Source organism: Muscardinus avellanarius (genome assembly GCF_963383645.1).
Source record: "Muscardinus avellanarius genome assembly, chromosome: 15".
Taxonomy (NCBI): Eukaryota; Metazoa; Chordata; class Mammalia; order Rodentia; family Gliridae; genus Muscardinus; species Muscardinus avellanarius.
In genome coordinates, this window is record NC_137801.1 from 44602244 (window position 1) to 44622440 (window position 20197).

At 34.3% G+C, this 20197-nt stretch overlaps 1 protein-coding gene across 32 annotated transcripts in view; it reads right to left on the reverse strand.

The window, feature by feature from the left end:
• Positions 1-20197, reverse strand: part of NRXN1 (neurexin 1) — a gene marked incomplete at both ends in the record, with an annotated part of 1249621 nt that overhangs the window by 739231 nt on the left and 490193 nt on the right. For all 32 annotated transcript variants that reach the window (XM_080711553.1, XM_080711552.1, XM_080711543.1 and 29 more), the window contains one exon: positions 622-1060. In XM_080711553.1, coding sequence (XP_080567679.1) covers positions 622-1060 — 439 coding nt within the window. The remainder of the gene's footprint in view (positions 1-621; positions 1061-20197) is intronic.

Below are 20197 nucleotides of genomic sequence, written 5' to 3' on the forward strand. Positions count from 1 at the left end.
TTCCCTTGTCGCGCTCTCCATCCTCCCTCTTAGGGAAATCAACTGCAGCAAAAGGAAGCCAGGAAAATAAATGCATGCTGGTGGAATTTCAAATAGCCTAAAAGAAAATTGGCTTGGAAGGTCGCCAAACTTTCAATGCTTCTCATTGGTTAAAATGTTTTCTATACCACGGGTCCCCCTGGTAAAACTCCACTGTGCCAAAATAAGTATTTTATGTCTGGATCATTCTGATATTTTTGTATTTGCCAGTTTAAATATCTCCAAACATCCATGGGATAGAGGTAGTTGAAAATACAAGAACTCTGACTTTTATCCTTTACAAATTCAAGATGAAATTTCATGCAAGATTTGGTACTTGATTACCCAGTAAATATTTGCTTAATAAGAAGTTATTCTAGAAACCATGTGAGAATTTGGGTTTTGATGGGGTTTTGCTCAACTATGATGATTAATTAGCTCCTTCTGGTTTTCATCTGATATGAAACAAAAAAATAACAAATAATTCTTATACTAAAAGCAAAAGGTACAGAACAGTTATGTCTTGGCTTTAATTCCTAGGAATGTCAGGGGTTAGATGGGATGTTCCAATATATAAACAGCATAAACAAAATTATAAATTACCTGACCGTCCATCTCTCTGGAAATCCACATGATACCACTCTCCATCATTCACTTTCTTCTGCAGGGCCTTTATTTTTATGGTACCTGACCCCATGTCTAGCAGGAGGTAGAGGTGACCGTCCAGCATCTCTATAGCAAAGAAGTCAACCTTTATCATCTGTGGGTGCTTGGCATCTTTTTGGTGTCTTGGCTTGCCATGGCTGAAGAGGATGAGGCCATTTGGTTCTGTTGTGCGGAAATCAAATGATATGGAGCCTGTTTTCTTTGCATTCCATTTAGGCAGAGAGATGAAAGACTCTGGAGTCTCAAAAGTGATTGGGTCTAAGGTTGCCACATTTTCACATTTAAATGCCACAACTCCGTGGATCTTCATCTTAGGATCTCCTTGCTTGGCAAGCCGAGATAATTCTAGCCTTACATCATTATTTTTATATACAACCTGGTGGTAGAGAATAGCAGAGAAAAATTAGATTCAATAGTCTTTTTTTTTTTTTTTTTTTGGTACTGGGGGTAGAACCCAGGGGCTTTCTACCTCCAGGCTACACTCCCAGACCTCTTTTATATTTTATTTGGAAACAGGGTGAAACTAAGTAGTTGAGGGCCTCACTAAGTAGCTGAGGCTGGTTTTGAACTTGTACAATCATCCTGTCTCAGCCTCCCAAGTACTTAGATTACAAGCGTGCGCCATCACACCCATCTCTAGATTGTGTATTTTAATACCTAGAACTTGTCATCAGTTTATGGAACTTTAAAAATTTAGCATAAGTATTGAGGTTATTCAGTTTTGGCATCACTGAAGTATTTGGAATTGAAATTTTTATATACTTGTCTCCTAAAATATAGGGACTCATCTAGAGTCTATATATTAATTTTTATATTTATTTTATAAAATAATCAAGATGAGTTGAGGTATAAAGCAGTCTTTAATTTCTCAAAAAATCCAAAAAACCATAAGACACAGATGTTCTTTCTTATCCTTCCTTGAATAAATAACTCTTTGAATAATATTACATAACATGGAATCACCTTATGTGGAATGTTGTTTTTTCTAAATCAACTCAACCCCCTCTGCTGTTAGTGTTTCATTTTATTTTCAATATATGAAAATTCCAAGTTAAGTTTTCCTATACTCTTTTTCCAAAACACTTTATCTAATGTGGCTGGCCACTTTTGATTGCTTGTTGGTAATCCTTGGACTTTAGAGACTTCAAATAAGACACTGGCTAAATCTACTGGTGGGACTCACAGTATTCTGAATCTACTATCATATCACATTTAATAAGTTCATAGGTATTTTAACATAAAAATAAAGAGATAATTGTATCCTTTCTCTACAATTCATATAGTGGATTATCACATTTTCCAAAAATACATAGCCCATACTGACTTAAGGCCAAAATAGTTATTTATGTCCAGATAATGAAATTTGTTAAAAATTCACAGTAGTCAGTATTGCCAGGTTCTATTTTTGTTTATCCACATATAGGATTTGTTAGTGAATATATATATATATATATATATATATATATATATACACACATATATGTGATTTGTTAGTGAATATTTTATTTTTTTAGAATAAATAAGATGGCAATCTCTGGTACTGGACTCTCTGACTTCAAATTTCAACTCCAGCGTTACCTAATAGTATTATCAATCTAAACCTTGTTTATTTTCCTTAAAAGAAGAGTATAACATATGATGATTATAATGATTAAGAAAGCAAATGCATGTGAGAAAAATCTATGTAAAGGCAACCAATTGTTTTGTAAGATTTTGATAGATACCAGCTGCATCACATTGTATGATAGTATATATCATTATTATTTATTCATAATCTAATATCTTTAGTTATAATTTATCCATTATAGGAAAGGTTTTAGATATTAAGCTCACAAATATAATTGATACTTATACATGATTTGCACCAAATAAATTGCATATTTCTAATACTTAGCCCATGTTTTTGTTTTTCCTGTATATTGAAGAAAGAATATTATAAAGGACACTATCTCTTATTCTTCAAATAAATATGTACAATGACTTAAGCATCTACTGACAAAAAAGGAAGTAAAAATGAACTTAAGCATTAAAAAAGGACATAATTTTTTAAAATAATCCAAACACTTAATAGCAACAGTTATATCGAAAAAGTTTAATCTCAAGGTGTAATGACTTATTTACACAAACTTTTTTTTATCTTGGATTGAACATAAATATTCCTTTTTTTCTTTTAATGTTGTTTATTCATTTAGCACACTAAATTTAGAGCTTTTATAATAGCTTTCTAAGTTGCTGAGTTTCCAGACTGTGAGAATATGGTCTGGTATTCTTTTTCTTTCTTCGGGGAAGCATTGTAATTTTATATCATATTGGGGTACAAAGTGTTAGAAAAATACATCCACACAACTCTTGTGCCATCCCCACTGGCATCCCCTCACCCTCATCCTCAACTCGCAAATCTTTGAGATTGGAATTGACAATTTGCATATGTTCACAGCATTATCTCTACTATTAACATTCTTTATGATTTATTCCTCCTCTTTCCCTAATCACACTCAGTCAGTCTCCTGGACTCTCTGCTCATCTATGTGATATCCTTATTTCTGAATATTTCTCTATCTTCCACATATAATAGAAAACACATATCTATTTGTTCTTTGGGACTGGCTTTACTCACTTGTTATAATATTCTCGAGTTCCATTCATTTCCTACGAATAATGTGATTTGTTTTTATGGCTGAGTAAAATACCACTGTGTGTATATAACAGAGTTTTGTGTGTATATAACATATTTGGTGTATATAACAAAGTTTTGTGATTCATTAGTCTGTTGATGAATGTCTAAGTTGATTCTATAGTTTGGCTATTGTAAATTGTGCTGGTATGAATTTGAATATGTAAGTCTGATAATATTTTAATTTCATTTTCTCTCATTAGCACTATCTCTAGGTCATATGGTAATTCAATTTTCAAAGCAGTTGTACTAGTTTGCAGTCCCACTAACAGTGTAATAGGGTTCCAATTTCCCCACACCCTCACCAGCATTTATTATTATTTTGTGTTATTGTTCCCTGATATACTAACTGGAATGAGATGGAATCTCAGTGTAGTTTTGATGTGCATTTCAATGATTGCTAAAGATAATGAACATATTTTCATATATTTGTTGGCCATCTTTTTTTTATAAAAGTATCTATTCAGTTTGTTTGCTCATTTTTAATTATGTTATTTTTTTCAGTGTTAAGATTTTAAGTTCTTTATATATTCTAGATATTAGATCTTTGTCAGATGTGTAGGTGGTGAAGATATTCTCCCATTCTATAGTCTCTCTTTGTAGAATATTGATGGTTTCCTTTGCAGCACAGATTATTTTTAATTTAATTTAATGCTATCCCATTCATTAATTCTTGTTTTAATTTCCTGAGCTTTCAGGGTCTTATTGAGGAAGTTTCTACCTGTAACTATATATCAGAGTGTTGTTCCTATACCCTCTTTTAGTAGTTTTAAAGTTTCTTCTCTAATTTCTAGGTTTTTGAGTCATCATGAGTTGACTTTTATGCAGGGTAGGAGGATAAGTTAAGTTCCATTTTGCTACATATGGACAGCCAGTTATCCCAACACCATTGTTAAAAAGGCTGTCCTTTCTCCAGTGTATGTTTTTGGCACCTTTGTCAAAGACCAACTGATTATAGATATGGGGCTTTGTGTCTTAGTCATCTATTCTGTTTCACTGTTCTATGTGTCTGTTTTTGTGCCAGCACTACTCTGTTTTTATTACTATTGCTTTGTTGTACAGTTTGTAGTCTAGTATTATGATGCCTATGGTTCTTATTGATGAGAATTGCTTTAGCTATTCTGGGTGTACTGTTTTTCCATATGAATTTTATAACTGATTTCTCAAGGTCTGTGAAAAATATAATAGCATTTTGGTAGAGATTTATTTGAATGTGCAGATAACTTTATATTTATTCTGCCTATTTAAGAGCATGGGAGGTCTTTCCATCTTCTAAAATCTACTTTGATTTCTTTCTTTTTTATTTCTCTCTTTCCTTCTTTCTTTTTTTGGGGGGTACTGGGGATGGATCCCAGAGGCACTGTACCTCCGAGCTACAACCCCCGTGTTATTTTTTCGCCTTTTTTAGTTTTTGAAACAGGGTCTCATTGAGTTGCGAAGGGCCTTGCTAAGTACCTGAGGCTGTCTGCAAATGACAAGGGTGCACCACCATGCTTGACAATTTCTTTCTTTAGTAATATATAGAATTTCATTTTAAAGGTCTTTCACCTAATTGATTAAATTCATTCCTAAGTATTTTATCTTATTTTTAGTTATTGTAAATGGAATTGTTTTATATATTTCTTTTTCAGTGGATTAATGATTAGTGTCAAGGATTGCTAATGACTATTCTAAGTTGATTTAATATGCTGCTTCTTTGCTGAAATTATTTATTACCTCTCTAAGTCTTCTCTGTGTAGTTTCCATAATATAGTAGTTATCATATTAATTCTTAAGAATACTGTCTTGAAAAGAGTATGAGCTGTTAAGCCTTGGGGAAGTTGATTTAGGATTGTCTCTTTTTTAAATATTTGGAAGTAGAGAAAATGCTTTTCATGGATAATTTTCAAATATTATAACCTCTCCCCATGACTTTCATGCTATCCAACTCTATATTTTTTTCATGTTTCCTGTTGGTTTAATATTTTGAGATCTTTGGTACATAGATATATAACAAAAATGAATATTTCTTGACTCACATGATGTAGATACTGCTGTTGATCAATGCAGTTGAACTACCTCACTAGAATTTGGTGTTTCTGACATGAGAAAATTGGCACTTGATTAGATGTCTTGTCTCGTGATTCTGACATCAACTTACAATCTTTCTGTTCCAGCCTTCCAAGTACTGGGATAACAGGAATAGGCCACCATGCTCAGCTGATATTTATAGATTTTCTAATGATCCTCACCTTAGCAAAAAAGGCTCATTTTAATCTATCTTGATTTTTCTTCTCCTTCCTTGGAAATGATAACACATAAGGGCTAAATATCTAGAAATCCAGCTCATTCACTTGCAAATCTGTGATTTCATGCAAGTTCCTCAACCTTATACCAGCTCATTTTTTTAATCTGTAAAATAGAATAGTAATATGTACCACATAAAGGTAATTGAAAATAATAAATTTTATTTTGAATAGAGTGCTGAAAATAGAGAAGTCTGGAACAGAGTAAGACCTCAAGTAAATTTCAGCTTCTTTTATTAATAATAATGATATTATTATAAAATAGTGGAGTTGCACAATCTAATTGTCTTAACAAAGATGATATTTAACAAGAACGCAGTTGATGGGATGGATCAATGTTTTTTGTTTTATATGGGGCACTGAGGATGGAACCCAGGAACTTGTTACCTCCAAGCAACACCTCTAGCTCTATTTTTTATTCTTTATTTCTTTGAAGCGGGGTCTCACTGAGTTGCAAAAGGTCTCACTGAGTAGCTGAGGCTGTCCTCAAACCATAATCCTCCTGTCTCAGCCTCCCAAATGCTGGGATTACAAGCATGTGCCACCACGCCTGGCTGGATCAATGTTTTAAAGTAATTAATCACAGTGATGAGACAAGCTGAATTACATAGATTTGGAAGATTGGGGCTCCACATCTCATGCTGATATTCACATCACCATTTCAGATACACTGTGGACTTCCTTTGTAAAAGTTCCCTTAGCCTGAAAATAGGCATTCATAGTGGCTAGTTATAGTCACAATTTAATTTCTCACTCATGAAAAGGTACTATCAAACTATGATACAATAACAAAACAACCACCCCTCAAATCAATAGGATTCATCAGTTCTCTTTTTCATCAAGCCGTACTACAAAAGTTTTATATGTGTGAATGTATTTGTTTCTCATAAGCATCTTAGAAAACAGATAACATTATTTTATTTTATCAATAAATATGTTGATGTACAGAGGAATTAAATAGCTTTCATCTTGACCCTGTCTAATACTGTTTGAATATCTAAAATATTAATTTCAAACTTTATTTAGCAGGAAATTTTACTTAGTTTTTGTTAGCAGTTGCTAAGTAGATTTACAATCAAACAACTATTTGAAACCATGTAAAAGGGTGAATTTGCTGTTACATTTATTATTCCACAAAACTCAGGTGATTTCTTCTATTTCTCTTCATTAAATTATCAATAAATGACTCTGGGCGTGGTGGCCCACACTGATAATCCCCGTGCTTTGGAGGCAGAGACAGGAGGATCGCGCAAGTTTGAAAGCCAGCCTCGCTGGCTTAAGAGACCCTGTTTCCAAATAAAAATATAAAATAGGTCTGGGAGTGTAGCCCAGAGGTAGAAGGGTTTCCAGTACCACCAAAAAATTATATATATATATATATATATATATATATATATATATATATATATATGTCAAATGCAATAATTAAGCAAATAAATTTATCATATGTCTATTCATTTGACTTAAGAAGAGCCATTTGGCCCTGGCATAGTAACACATGTCTATAATTCCAGCAGTTGGAAGCCTAGGACAGGAGAATTGCCTGATCAAGGCCAGCTTCAGCACTCAGTGAGAACATAAACAACTTAAACTGTATTAAAAAAATCAAAATAAAAGGGATGGATGTGTAGCTCCAAGGTAGAGCACCCTAGATTCAGTCCTCCATATTTAAAAAAATAGTTGTCATTTCTATTATGACAACATAATTTTTAAGTAGATATTTAATCCAAGATTTGAGATATATTTTATGTTCTACATGTTTATGGGGTTTAGGAGTTATTTAAGGTGATTATTGCTTTAGTTTTTACTATTTATTTATTATTATTTTTATTTATTTATTTATTTTTGTGGTACAGGAATTGAATCCAAGAACATTAAAACTCTGAGTTATATCATCATCTTTTTTATTTTGAAATAGGGTCTTGATAAGTTACTGTGTGCTGGCCTTGAACCTATGATCCTTGTTTAAGCTTCTCATGTACTGGCATTATATGTGTTTTGAATGTACTTAATTTAACTCTACTAAGATCAAGTGAGAATATTTCTTTCAAATGGCTGAATTTAATTTTTATTTTTCCTCTTTGTCATTTATCCATCCATCATCACTTTGTAGCAGTGAATTTGTTTCAAAATATAATGAAACCTAGCCCTGTAAGTAAAAAGAATAAGAGCCACTCCAACAAGGAGCAGGGAAATTGTATTTGCTTTTGCATAACACCTAATGAGCAGCTCAAGAAATGAAATAAAATGTATTTCAAATTTCATCCTTATTATTAACTTATTTACTATTTTGAAATTATTTTTTCAATCTTGACATGCTCATTTCAGTCAGATATGCATTTATTAGGCACATACTAAGAAAAGCACTTAAGAAAATGTCATTTAGTTGCTACCTTGTTCATGTACCCAGCCCAGTAATGACAGTCTACTGATAACAGACCAGTTTAAGTTCTCAGATGTAAGTACTTACTAGGCCTAGACCTGCTTAGCTTCTGAGATCAGATGTGGACAGGGTGGTTTGGCTATAGACTGATTTATCTTAAATATTTGCTATTGACATAAGCTGGCAACATGTAAACTGCATGTGGTAATACAAGTGCATACACACACAAAATTTACGTATTACCAGATACAAGTGTGTTTACACATAATATATGCCAAACCTGATGTAACTGGTGTCCATAAAAATATACACAAATCATAACATATGGTGCACTTCTCAAGAGATAGACATGTAGTCATACATACCATGTAATGTGTGTCTTATACACAACAAAATAAATATATTTGCAATAGTGCTTCATAATTTTAAGAATTATACAGTCCTTATCTAAAACATTTAGAAGATCTTACTTATCTGGTATCACAAATGTATTGGATCAAAAGCACATTTTAGTACTTAATGATATGTATACATTCCAAAAGAAAAAAGGAAGAAAAGCTATAATCAAAAATGAAAATATTCATATGAGTCTTTCATGCTAGTGGAGGATGGTGTTGTCAGCAACTTAATTTTGTAGTTGTGAAATGATTTTAATGATTAAAAATTTGATGTGTACTCTTTTTTGTTTAATTGGAAGAGCAGATTTTAACAATTAAATAGATGTAGATGAACCTAAAGATCATGGTTTTACATGTCCAGCGATAGGCAGTGTGTTGCCACTTTTCAAAGACACTATTCATCTGACCTTACTTTTGTTTCCTAAGTTAAAGTCAGGGTTAAAGATGTTATAACAATATTTAGCAGTTACTGTTGCTTAAGTGAGGCAAAATTTGAATGTTACAATATTTACTTCACTGTATTCTTGTACTGTTCACTTAATTCATTGGAATTGTATATCTAATATGTGATATTTAGAGTAAATACAACTTACCGTGTTGTAAAAAAAAATGAAAAATATCTTCCTTCATGTTTAAATAAAAGTAGAAAAGTAAACATTTTTTCTTATACTCCTGCCACCATCAAAAACAAGTATAAAGCCAAAGTAGACACAAGGTGGTCAGTTTTTAAAAACTAATCACAGTAATTATTGTCCTATTTTCCACCACCCACAAAATCAATCGGCTTCTTGTTAAAGTATAAAAAATTGTTAAACATTTTAATTGACCCAGAGACCAATGCATTTTTAGTTTTCCTGGGAATATCATACTATAACAGTTTACTTCTGTACTTTGAGTGCACCCATCAGAGGCAGGTGTGCATCACATAGGGTACATATATCGATGTAGTAGGCAAAGGAAGTGGTATAGATAGGGAGGATAGTAGGAAATGGGCAAGCCCTGTTCAAAACAACCCAGCACACTTTTATAAATAATATTTTGAATTGGGACAATTTAAGTATAAGGAGAAAGGTAAGGCACATAAGGAAGTTTGAAAGATAAAAAAGCTTTTTAGAGAAAGGAAGTTGGCAATCTTCCTATAATCTATTCCAATCCAGAGATCCTGTGTCAATAAACTCTTCAACTAAATATGTCACTTTTCCCAACTCAAAGTAACAAAACTAATCATAAAATGTAAACCATAACATTTTTCAGCAAAGGAATTTGACATTTAATTTGAAACCAAAAAAATTACTTAAAATTTGGAGAAAAAAATTCATTTATGCAGTGTAGAGAAATAAAGTATTTTTAGTCAAAATTAAGCCTGACCAAATATATCTACTTATAAGAAATATGAACAGAAAATCGTTTTTGCTTTGTTTTCTCATTCCACCATTCAATGAACTGTATAAAGTTATTTAGACAGCCTTGGATGACATTAATAAAAGTTACCTATGAAATAAAGGGTTGAAGGACTGAATTGTCCCTGAGTGAATGATTTTATTCAATTTAGCTTTCAGTTGTATCCAAGTATGTAGTTCTTTTATTTAAAGAGATTTAATAGCAATGTTGATTTTTCTCACATTAATGATTCTGTAATGTCTTTCAGAAAAAATATTGAAAAGTAAGCCACTAATTTCAATAATGTGAGGTTTGAAATGCGGATTATTTTTTACATTTAAGCCACAAACTTGATCAATCCTTTTAATTTCAGATTAAAATAATGGGCTCAGAATCTAAGGGACTGTCCAAGTTGGTGCAAATGGTCAATCTCTAATCATGAACAAGCAATGGGGACTTCAGTGTTTTGTTTTTCCTAAGGAAAGTTGAGAGAACAATGAAACATCTCTTCCACAAGCCCAGAGTTATAAGAGGCCCTGGAGCAATTCTTTTCAGCAATATGTCAGAAAGAAAATGATCACTTGTTTAAAAGCAATTCCAACTTCAAAACTGCATTAGCTTCACAATAAGCTGATATTCAAATATGAAAATGAAAGTCCTGAGGGAAAAAGTCCTCACAGTAATTTTCCTTGATGATTGGACTTAGTAAGATACTGAACAAGTTAACTAGAAACAGTAAACTGCAATTTTGCAGTTATTTTGAAAGTAAGTGATGATGATGAAGATGTTTTCAGCATTGGTCCTTCATGATCTTTCAGAATGTAACACGTTATATATTTAGGATTTAAAGCTTCTAATCCAAGCCAGCAAGTGCTTCTTATAGGGCCAATCTATAGATGCTTTATCCAAAATCTTTCTAATCTTCTGCAAGTCTCAATGAGAGAAAGGTAGCCACTATTATTTATTATTTATTTGTGTTTTAATAATTTTTATACTTTCATTGGTACATTGTAATTGTACATCATCGTGAGACTCAAAGTTGTACAAACATACATGCACCCATCACTTGGGGTATTTCCCCCTTTAAAGGGAAACAATCTCCCTATGAACCAAGATTGAGACACCTAAACTAATAATCACAAAACAGTGACATCAAATGTTTTGTCTAGATTAGCCAATAAATATTCTTTTCCATCCCTGCCTTATGAACTCAGTAAAGGTTCTTCCACCATTTATTTTTATATTTTTTCCTAAGGAGGTGATAACAGTATGAGTATAAAATATAAAACATATAGTTTAGTTTATGTATTTGTATTTATTTTTCAGTACTGCAGATTTACTCCAGGGCATTCTACCTCTGAGTTATACTCCCAGCCCTATTTTTTATTCTTGATTTTGAGACAGGGTCTCACTAAGTTGCAGAGGGCCTCATTAAGTAGCTGAGAGTGGCTGAGAAACTGTAATCCTCCTGTCTCAACCTTCCAAGTACTGAGATTACAAATATGTACCACTATGCCCGGCTTTATGTATTTGTATTTTTGTATTTTTTGTGATTTGATGCATAATATAATATCTTTTAAATAATTATACATAATTATATATTATATATTATGTTATTATATTATATATAATTATAAAATAACTACCACTTACTATAGTCTGTCTTTTCCTTATTGATTGCAATGACATAGCATTTGTGTTTCTAACATTTTAATGTATTAAAACTTTTTTATCATGTTCACCACTTTTATGTTTAGAAAGTTCTTCACCAAGAAAGATTTGCTAAACATATATGTTCATGTAAAATATTTACAACCTGATACATGTACTTCTGTGTATATATATGTATGTGTAAACTTCTGTGTATATATGTATGTTTATTTGAAAATATTTTGCTTTCTAACTTAAAAACCCAAACTGGTTTCCCCTTAAATGGTTACTTATTTGAAACAGCACAATTTTTTTTAATAATTCTTTTTCCACTGATAGGTAAAATTTATTACATGTCAAATTCTTCCATATACCAGGCTCTGTTGATGAGTATTCTATTCAGCTTTATTGATATGTTTCCTTTTTATTAGTTCGGTTCAACTTCACTTGTTTATCATAGCTTTATCATATGTTCTAACATATTAACCCATTTCCAAACAAGCTATTTACATTATATTACTTTAGTTATTCTACAATTTCATACACTATATCATATAGAAGTTTTTTGTGTTTTGTATGGGCAAAAATATATGTTATAGAACTATTTAAATTTCTGTTATAGACTTCTAAAATGTAGCAGGTTATACATTCTTATTCACTTAAAGATATTTTTGGACACAAAAAGTAAATTATGTCTCGCTTAGAATTACATTCTTTTCATAATTATTTGATGAATTACAATTGATAAAGAAGTATAAGTTTGATTTTATATTAGAGAATCTGGCCTCATGGTAGAAGAATATTTAACTAGTTGGAGAACAGATAGACAAGTAAAGAGAGACATAAATTTAGGAGGGAAAAACAGTGAGCATAGTTGTAAACATATTAATTATATTCCAATTATTAGGAGAGCCTGGCAGAGGTTTCTGTGGTAACGTACTGGGATTGTGTTGCCATTATATTGGAGGTACTTTTTGGATGGGTGAATGACTCCTCTTTAATTGCAGCTCTCTTCAGTAGATAAAGTCATCTGTCAAGGTCACACAGCTAATTCTGTTCAGAGGCAGTATATAGTAGACAAAATGAGATCTAAATACTTGCTACCAGAGCCTAGAGCAGCCTGTTCAATTTGTTTGTTTTCTGTGAGACTATTTTTATGATGGTTATCAGCAATAAAAGCTATAGGACTATTTGTAGGACTATTAATCCTTTTCAACCTGAAGCCTCAGGAACTGGTTGAGAATTTGTGGATGGACCAAGTTGTACAAATTTCCTGTACTTCCCTGGCTGCCTGCCTAGACTATTCCCTACATGTCCACCTGAGAACTCATGAAGATAGCAGGAGAAGCTGACACATAAGACAGCCACTGCCACTGATTTTAGCACCTAAAATAAAAGATTTTATAAGATAGACTTATTCATTCCTGAGAGGTTGTGTGCAAGTCTCTTCTGTAACTTTAATATCTGATAAATACAATTCATATTATATGTTTTTATGCATACACATATACATACATACACACACATATATATTTAAACAATTCTAGGTTTGATATCTCCTCTGCACTTAACTAGTTACACTTCCTTGTACAAGTTTCTTATTTCCTCTGAAGATGTTTCTCTCTTTATCAAAGGAGTTTATTAATAACCTATTTCATGCCAACCATGGTGGCAAATGCTTGTAATTGTAGCTTTTGGGAGGCTGAGACAGGAGGATTATAGTTCACAGCCAGCCTCAGCTACTTAGTGAGGCCCTTTGCAATTCAGTGAGACCCTGTTTTAAATTAAAGAATAAAAATAGGGCTGGGGAAGTAGCTTGGAGGTAGAATGTCCCTGGGTTCTATCCTCAGTACAGCAAAAAAAAAAAAAAAATTAAAAATAACCTATTTCATGGTATTACTTAAGTATGTGTAGTATTAAATACTTCATCTTGGGTACTAAGTAATGATGTCATATTACTATTATCTTCAAAATGCAAGGTCTGAAATATTAAGATTTCAAGTGTGAAAATGTTTATTCTGTACACAAATAACTGACCACTTTTCTAAAAAGCAAAGGGACCTTCAAAGTAATTAATCACTTCAAATGTCAATGTGTCCATGAATACTTCCCAGACTAGGTAACTCAGTATCTCATCTCTCATGAGCTCTACATGTTGAAAGACTTCATCAACTAAACAAATAGCATTTGTTAAGAAATAGTCAAGTTGATAATTTAAAATGTATCAAAGAATTTCCAAGAATCAAAGACATCTAAATGACAAAATGAGGTACACTAAGTTAACAAACTATAGCTTGATGAAAATAGATGTTTTATTTAGCTCATGCTAAGAGTAAATATGTAGTCTTTTCAAGGTTTGTTGAAAAAAAAAAAGCATATACCTGCGTATTTTTAACTTCAAAAACCCTAAAAAATATAAGGACCCCAGGTTGGGAACGTTATTTTTCAATTACAACTGCTAAGTACCAGGATATTTCTGTTTACTGTATTTCTTAATTACTTCCCTTGGAAGATTCTGAGTGCTTCAGATGTCAGATGGGTTGTGCCTTTTGCCAGGAGTTGCTTAGTTAACTGTTTATTTAATGAATGGGGTTTTATGTGTAGTTAAATTTCTCATGGCACATGTTAGGAAATACTTGGCAGCATTTAAATTGGAGAATTGAGAAACATACTGGCTCAGTGGAAGCTCAGTCAGCAACCAGGCAGTAGTAGGGCTTTTGCCAAGGAAATTCAGTAAGATAAAAAATACAAAAACCAAACTTGAACAAAATCTTAAAAAACTGACAGGATTAAATGTATCGTGGCTTCTTATATATAGAGTAGCACAAGAACAAGAACAGGGAAAAGGCTTTTACAACTTCAGAAGAAGCTGATATGAAATTTCCTCCTGGAATCAAAGATGACAGCATGCATGCATTTCTTGATTGCTTAGAAAACTCAACTAGATGCTATTAAACTTAGAATATCATGGAGCTTCTAAAACATGTTTTTTCCTTTTGGAGATCTGTGTTTATAAATTATGAAGTTATGCAATCATTTTTATTTCAATTAAAATAATTATAACTGAATATATTTTAAAAATGGCGATAGCAGTTACAGAGCATCTTTGACCAAATATGTAGATTTTAGATCATTTGGCCAGACATTTATACATCGTGCAAGCATTAATTACTAGGTGAATTTTTTCTGACACCTGACATGTTATCTGGGCCCTAAAAAGTCCTAAATTCAATATAAGATAATTATTTTATCATTCAGAAATACTATCAAATGAGGAAAGCATTGAAGATGATACATTAGTTTGAGAAAATGAAGATGAGACTGTAAGTATCTAAGGCTGGGCATGGTGGCGCACACTTTTAAGCCCGGCACTTGGGAGGCAGAGACAGGAGGATCATGTAGGTTCGGAGCCAGCCGCATTGGCTTAAGAGAACCTGTTTCTAAATTTAAAAAAAATATAAAATAGGTCTGGGTGTGTAGCCTGGAAGTAGAAGGGCTTTCAGGAACCCCAGTACCACACACACACACACACACACACAAAAAAAAAAAAAAAAAAAAAAAAAAGACTGTAAGCATCTATCAACCATTTAAGATGAATAGCAACAATGTACTTGCCATTGTACAGAATGTGCTCTTGATTCCCAGGTGGAATGGAGAGCCATCTGCAGTCATGTCCTCCCAGCATTATGGCCATCAGCTCCTTGTCCCTTCAATATCCGCACCGAACTCACCCTTTTCTCAATCCATCCATCTCCCTCTCTAGAAGAGTAATGTCCTGAGAGGCCTCCTGGATCTTTCTCCTCTCATGAAGGAAGCTTCTTTTGTTCCTGGCAAACTGATGGCTTCCTGAATTTCTGGACAACCAGTGGCTGGGTTGGCTCACTATATTCCTATCTATCTTTTGACACTTTCTTGCTTTATTCAGAAGTAGAGAAAGCTGTGCTCATCAGAATAGAGATATGGATGCAACACTAGTTTGGCCACCTCTCAGGTGGTTAAATGTATAGATGTTCCTCAGCTCTAGTCTAGCTACTAGGCTCTCTTCTATCCTGGATCTGTGCTGAACAAAAATTCTCACCATATGGTATGTTGGGGTTGGCCACTTCATAATTGCCATTGATTAGCTGCTGCTAATTATGTTACCTATTATAATATTAATGGGAGTCATTATAGCATAATAAAAAAACATCAAATCCCTTCCATGTGTCCCATGTTTGTTGAGCTACATTTTGTAAATTCTTTTATAACTCACAACAGTCTTATGAAGTAAGCATTTTTATTCTCATATTAAAGATCATAAAATTTAAGTGTCTTAACCAAATTATACAGTTAATGGGTGATCAACATGAATACAATTCATTATTTATCTATTCTTATTTCAGACTCATAGATGGCAGCTTTTAGTACACATTCCCCAAACCCCATGAAATATCAGCTGAGTCCTATTTAAATGAAAACGAGTCACAAGTGCATTTTCTCAACCCCATCGTCATGTCTTTACTATATCCTATCAATTTTCTCTTTCTCCCCCAAGTAGCTCATTTTACTAGCTGTGTTATTTTTTTTAAATACTACTTGGAAGAAAATAAATTTTCTTAGGTTCTATCTCCCTCTTTTATCCCCTTGATTTTAGGGAACTTGTTAATTCCATGGCCATCCTATGACATTCTGATTTACTGTCATTAATTTTTTTCTCATTTCATTCTTAGAACCACATTTACAAAACTTGTTTGTAATTTGAAGAATTTCCTAAGCTTAAATTTTTAAGTTACTTTGTTACTAGAAAATAAAGAATAAAGAATAAAAATTATAAAATTAAGAATGAACAAGCCTTGCATCTCTACTTGGTCATGGTGTATGATTTTCTTCATGTGGTTTTGAATGCCCATTATTAGTATTATGTTTAGCAGTTTTGTATCCAAGTTCATCAACAATATAGGCCTGTAGTTTTCCTTTCTTGAGCTGTCTTTATTTGATTTTGGTATTAACATGATGCTGACTTCATTAAATGTATTTGGAAGAGTCCTGTTTCTTTCTATTTCATTAAATAGATTGAGAAGTAAAACAAAAACAAAACAAAACAAAAAGAAAACACTGAATAAGAGTTCTAGTTCCCACACTAGTCAGCTCCACAATGCAGGTAATTTTTCATAATAATGACTCTAAGATTAAAGACTAGCATGAACTTTTACAGGAACTAGTAAAAATTTCAAAATTGAGAGAGAGACTTGCTATTAAAATCACCTTGTGAGCCAATCATTGCTTAAAAACAGTAATAAAACTCTTTATCCACTAGTCAGTCTATAAAATTATAGTAAAAATTATAGTTAAGTTTTTTTTTTCCAAAATGGCGACTGAGGGACACAGCACTTCTCAGTAGCTGAAACAAATAAAGTTGAACTACTTAGAAAGCAGTGTCTTAATCAATAAAATAAATACATACCAGGAACCAAAACAGATCCAGGTACCTCGGTGGAACCCTAAACTCGAAGAAGAACAAAGATCAGACCTGCTGCAGATACAATCGGGACGCCCGGCAGCGAGCTCGCTGCGCGGCTGCCTGCCAGCCCAAATGGCACTCCTGAGCCCTACTGAAATCACCGCGGCAAAATAATCCGGGACTGAAAACGGACATAGGACCTCATCTTAAGCAGCAAGCAGCACCCACGTCAGAATTCTGCGTGCTCACCACTGACTGGATCACAACAGCACGGGGATTCCCACGGAAGCCTGAACCAAGGAAGCCAGGTACCTGAGTGCGTCCAGGGAAAGTGCGGGTCCTAGCGAGTGCCCAGCCCCAACCCCAGCACCGGCCCGGGGCATCTGTCCCACGCCTCAGAACCCAGCACTGTCCTCGCGCACCCTGTCTGCGCCCTGGACCCCTGCTAGTAGTCAGTGTCTGCGCCACTGCCACCCCTAAATCGGAGCCTACCTTGTGTGTCTAGCACCCGTCCCCCACTGAAGCCCAGACATCCACCTTGCCAGAGGCCTGCCTTCCAGGCGGCAAAAGCTCTGTGCGCCCCTGAAATCTCCTCGGGGCACCCCCAGCTTCTATGTCCCACGGGAGGCAGAGATCACTGCTGGGCACCACGTACTGCCTGTGTACCCGGACCCTTGTGCACCTATCCTGCACCCCTGGCCCACTGCTGAGAGTTCCCGCCCGCCCGGTAGTCTGATGCTTAGTTCTAATCGAGAACACAGCTCAATACACCTTGGAAGAGCATAGCAGCAGCAATAGGCAGCTGCACCCACTCACACCTGGGTCCAGTAATAGCAGCGCACCCAGCCTGCACTCTCGGAATAGGCAAAGCTCTGGCAGTAAGTGTGGACATCCAGGAACCTGCATCCCTTTGCCCAGGGTACATCTTGGGACCACACCTGCTAGCCCAGTTGGAATTTCCAGAGACACAGGAAAATCCATCGAGACACAATATCTGCACAGGACCTCAGAGGGAGGTTCCAAGTACACTTTGGACATCCTCCACCCCTGCTGTAGGGAAGCACAGGCAGGAGTCTAGTGTGGTGAGTGCAGAGGTGCTGACTACAGGTTGGAATTTCGCAGAACCTAGGAATTGTACAGAATCTAATAACAGTGAAACCAGACATCCTGATACACAAACCCAAAGCAGTTAAAGGAAAGAAAGGTGTCCAAACACCCAGAGTGACCTAAGAAGATAAAAATAGAGTACAAAGAAAACTAAGAGACATTGGATTATATTCTGAAAGCTACCAAAGCAATCAGATACGCAAATATTATATGGACCTGACCCCATATTCGTAAATAAGTAGGACTGTTTGTTTTACTTTTATTGTGGATGTTTTATTTTGTTTTGCTTTTACAGTGCTTTTATTTTGGTATGGTTATTGCTGTTTTATATATTTTTTTCTTAACCCACCCTTCTTTTACTTTAACTTGTTTTTTTATATAAATATTTGATAGTTTGCCTTATTTTCTGATTTCACAAAGCTGCTAGTTCCTTTTATTTTATTCTTGTCCTTTTTTCCTCTTTCTTCCTCTTTCCTTCCTTTTTTGTTCTCCTTTGATTGGTTTTTCCTTTCATTTTCTTGGATTACATAATAGTCTTGGTATCTTGTGTGGATTTTTTTTAATGTTTGTCTGCTCCTTCCATCACCCCTCTTTACAAACATTACCACATTAACCTACTCTTCTCCCCCCAAAATTTTCCCCATAATATACCTCCTTGTTTAATATTCAAAGTATTTCATATATCCATACTTACTCTACTAATGACAAGAGTCCTACTAGTTAACTCTCTCCCATTCTTAGCAAGATATTACCTTATCATACTTAAAGTCTTTCTCAACCTAAACATATCCTCTACCTAATCCGACTCCTTTACCCATCACCCCAGCTCCTCCCACCTCACCCCCCCCAACACTGGAAAAGCTCTGCTGACTTGCTGATACCCCTAAACTCCTAATATTAAGATTGGACTAAGCATAATACTCACAAACAATGGGTAGAAATCAGAAAAACATAACAGAGAATGCTATAAGTATGAGAACCAGGAGTTATGAAGAGACAGCAGAAATCACGAATACTGACCTACTAGAAATGCAAGAAGGGGAATTCAGAATCTTGATGTACAATATGATGAAAGGATTTAAAACAAGTATAGAGGAAGTGAAAGGTGAGTTAGAAACACTAAAAAAGAATCAGAAAGAGGTCTGGAATGAAATGAAAGAGGCAATAAGTGAAATGAAGACAGCAATAGAAAGAAATTCTGAAAGATTAGATGAAATGGAAAACAGAATATCAATATTAGAAGACAGTACATCCCAAACCAAAAACACAGTCAGCGATATACAGAAATCTTTACAGCAACAAAACCTAAACTTCCAGCAAATATGGGATAATATGAAGCATCCTAATTTATGGATAATAGGCATTGAAGAAGGGATAGAGGTACAGACCAAGGGCATCTGTAATATCTTCAAGGAAATAATCTCAGAGAATTGCCAAATATAGAAAGAGACTTGGACCTTCATGTCCAGGAGGCATACAGAACTCCACTGAGACAGGACCAAAGAAAGACCACTCCATGCCACATAATAACCAAAATGAACAATATAGAGGCTAAGGAAGGAATCTTAAAAGCAGTGAGAACAAAAGGACGGGTGACATATAGAGACAAAACAATAAGAATCACCCCAGACTATACAACCCAGGTCATGAATGCTAGGAGAGATTGGTACGACGTGATTCAGATCCTGGAAGAAAATAACTTCCAACCAAACTAATCTATCCAGCAAAACTGCTATTCAAGATCAGTGGAGAAACTAAAGTCTTTCAGGATAAACAGAATCTCAAAAAATTCATGAATTCAAAGCCAACACTAGACAAAATTCTTAAAGAAATAAACCATAAGGAAGAAAAAAGAAGCATTCAGAATCAGAGAAGAGAGGAAGTTAATAAGTGGGCCATTTAAGTAAAGAAGAAAGATCACACCACCCAAGAGTAGACAGAACACAAAATGGCAGAAAACAAAAATCATATTTCAATAATATCTCTTAATGTCAAAGGACTTAACTCACCAATCAAAAGACATAGACTGGCAATGTGGATTAGGAAACATAATCCAAATATATGCTGTCTGCAAGAAACTCACCTCACAGCCAAAGACATTCACAGGCTGAAAGTGAAAGGATGGAAAAAGATATGCCATGCCAACGGTGACCAAAAAAGAGCAGGGGTAGCAACCCTGATATCCAACAAAACAGA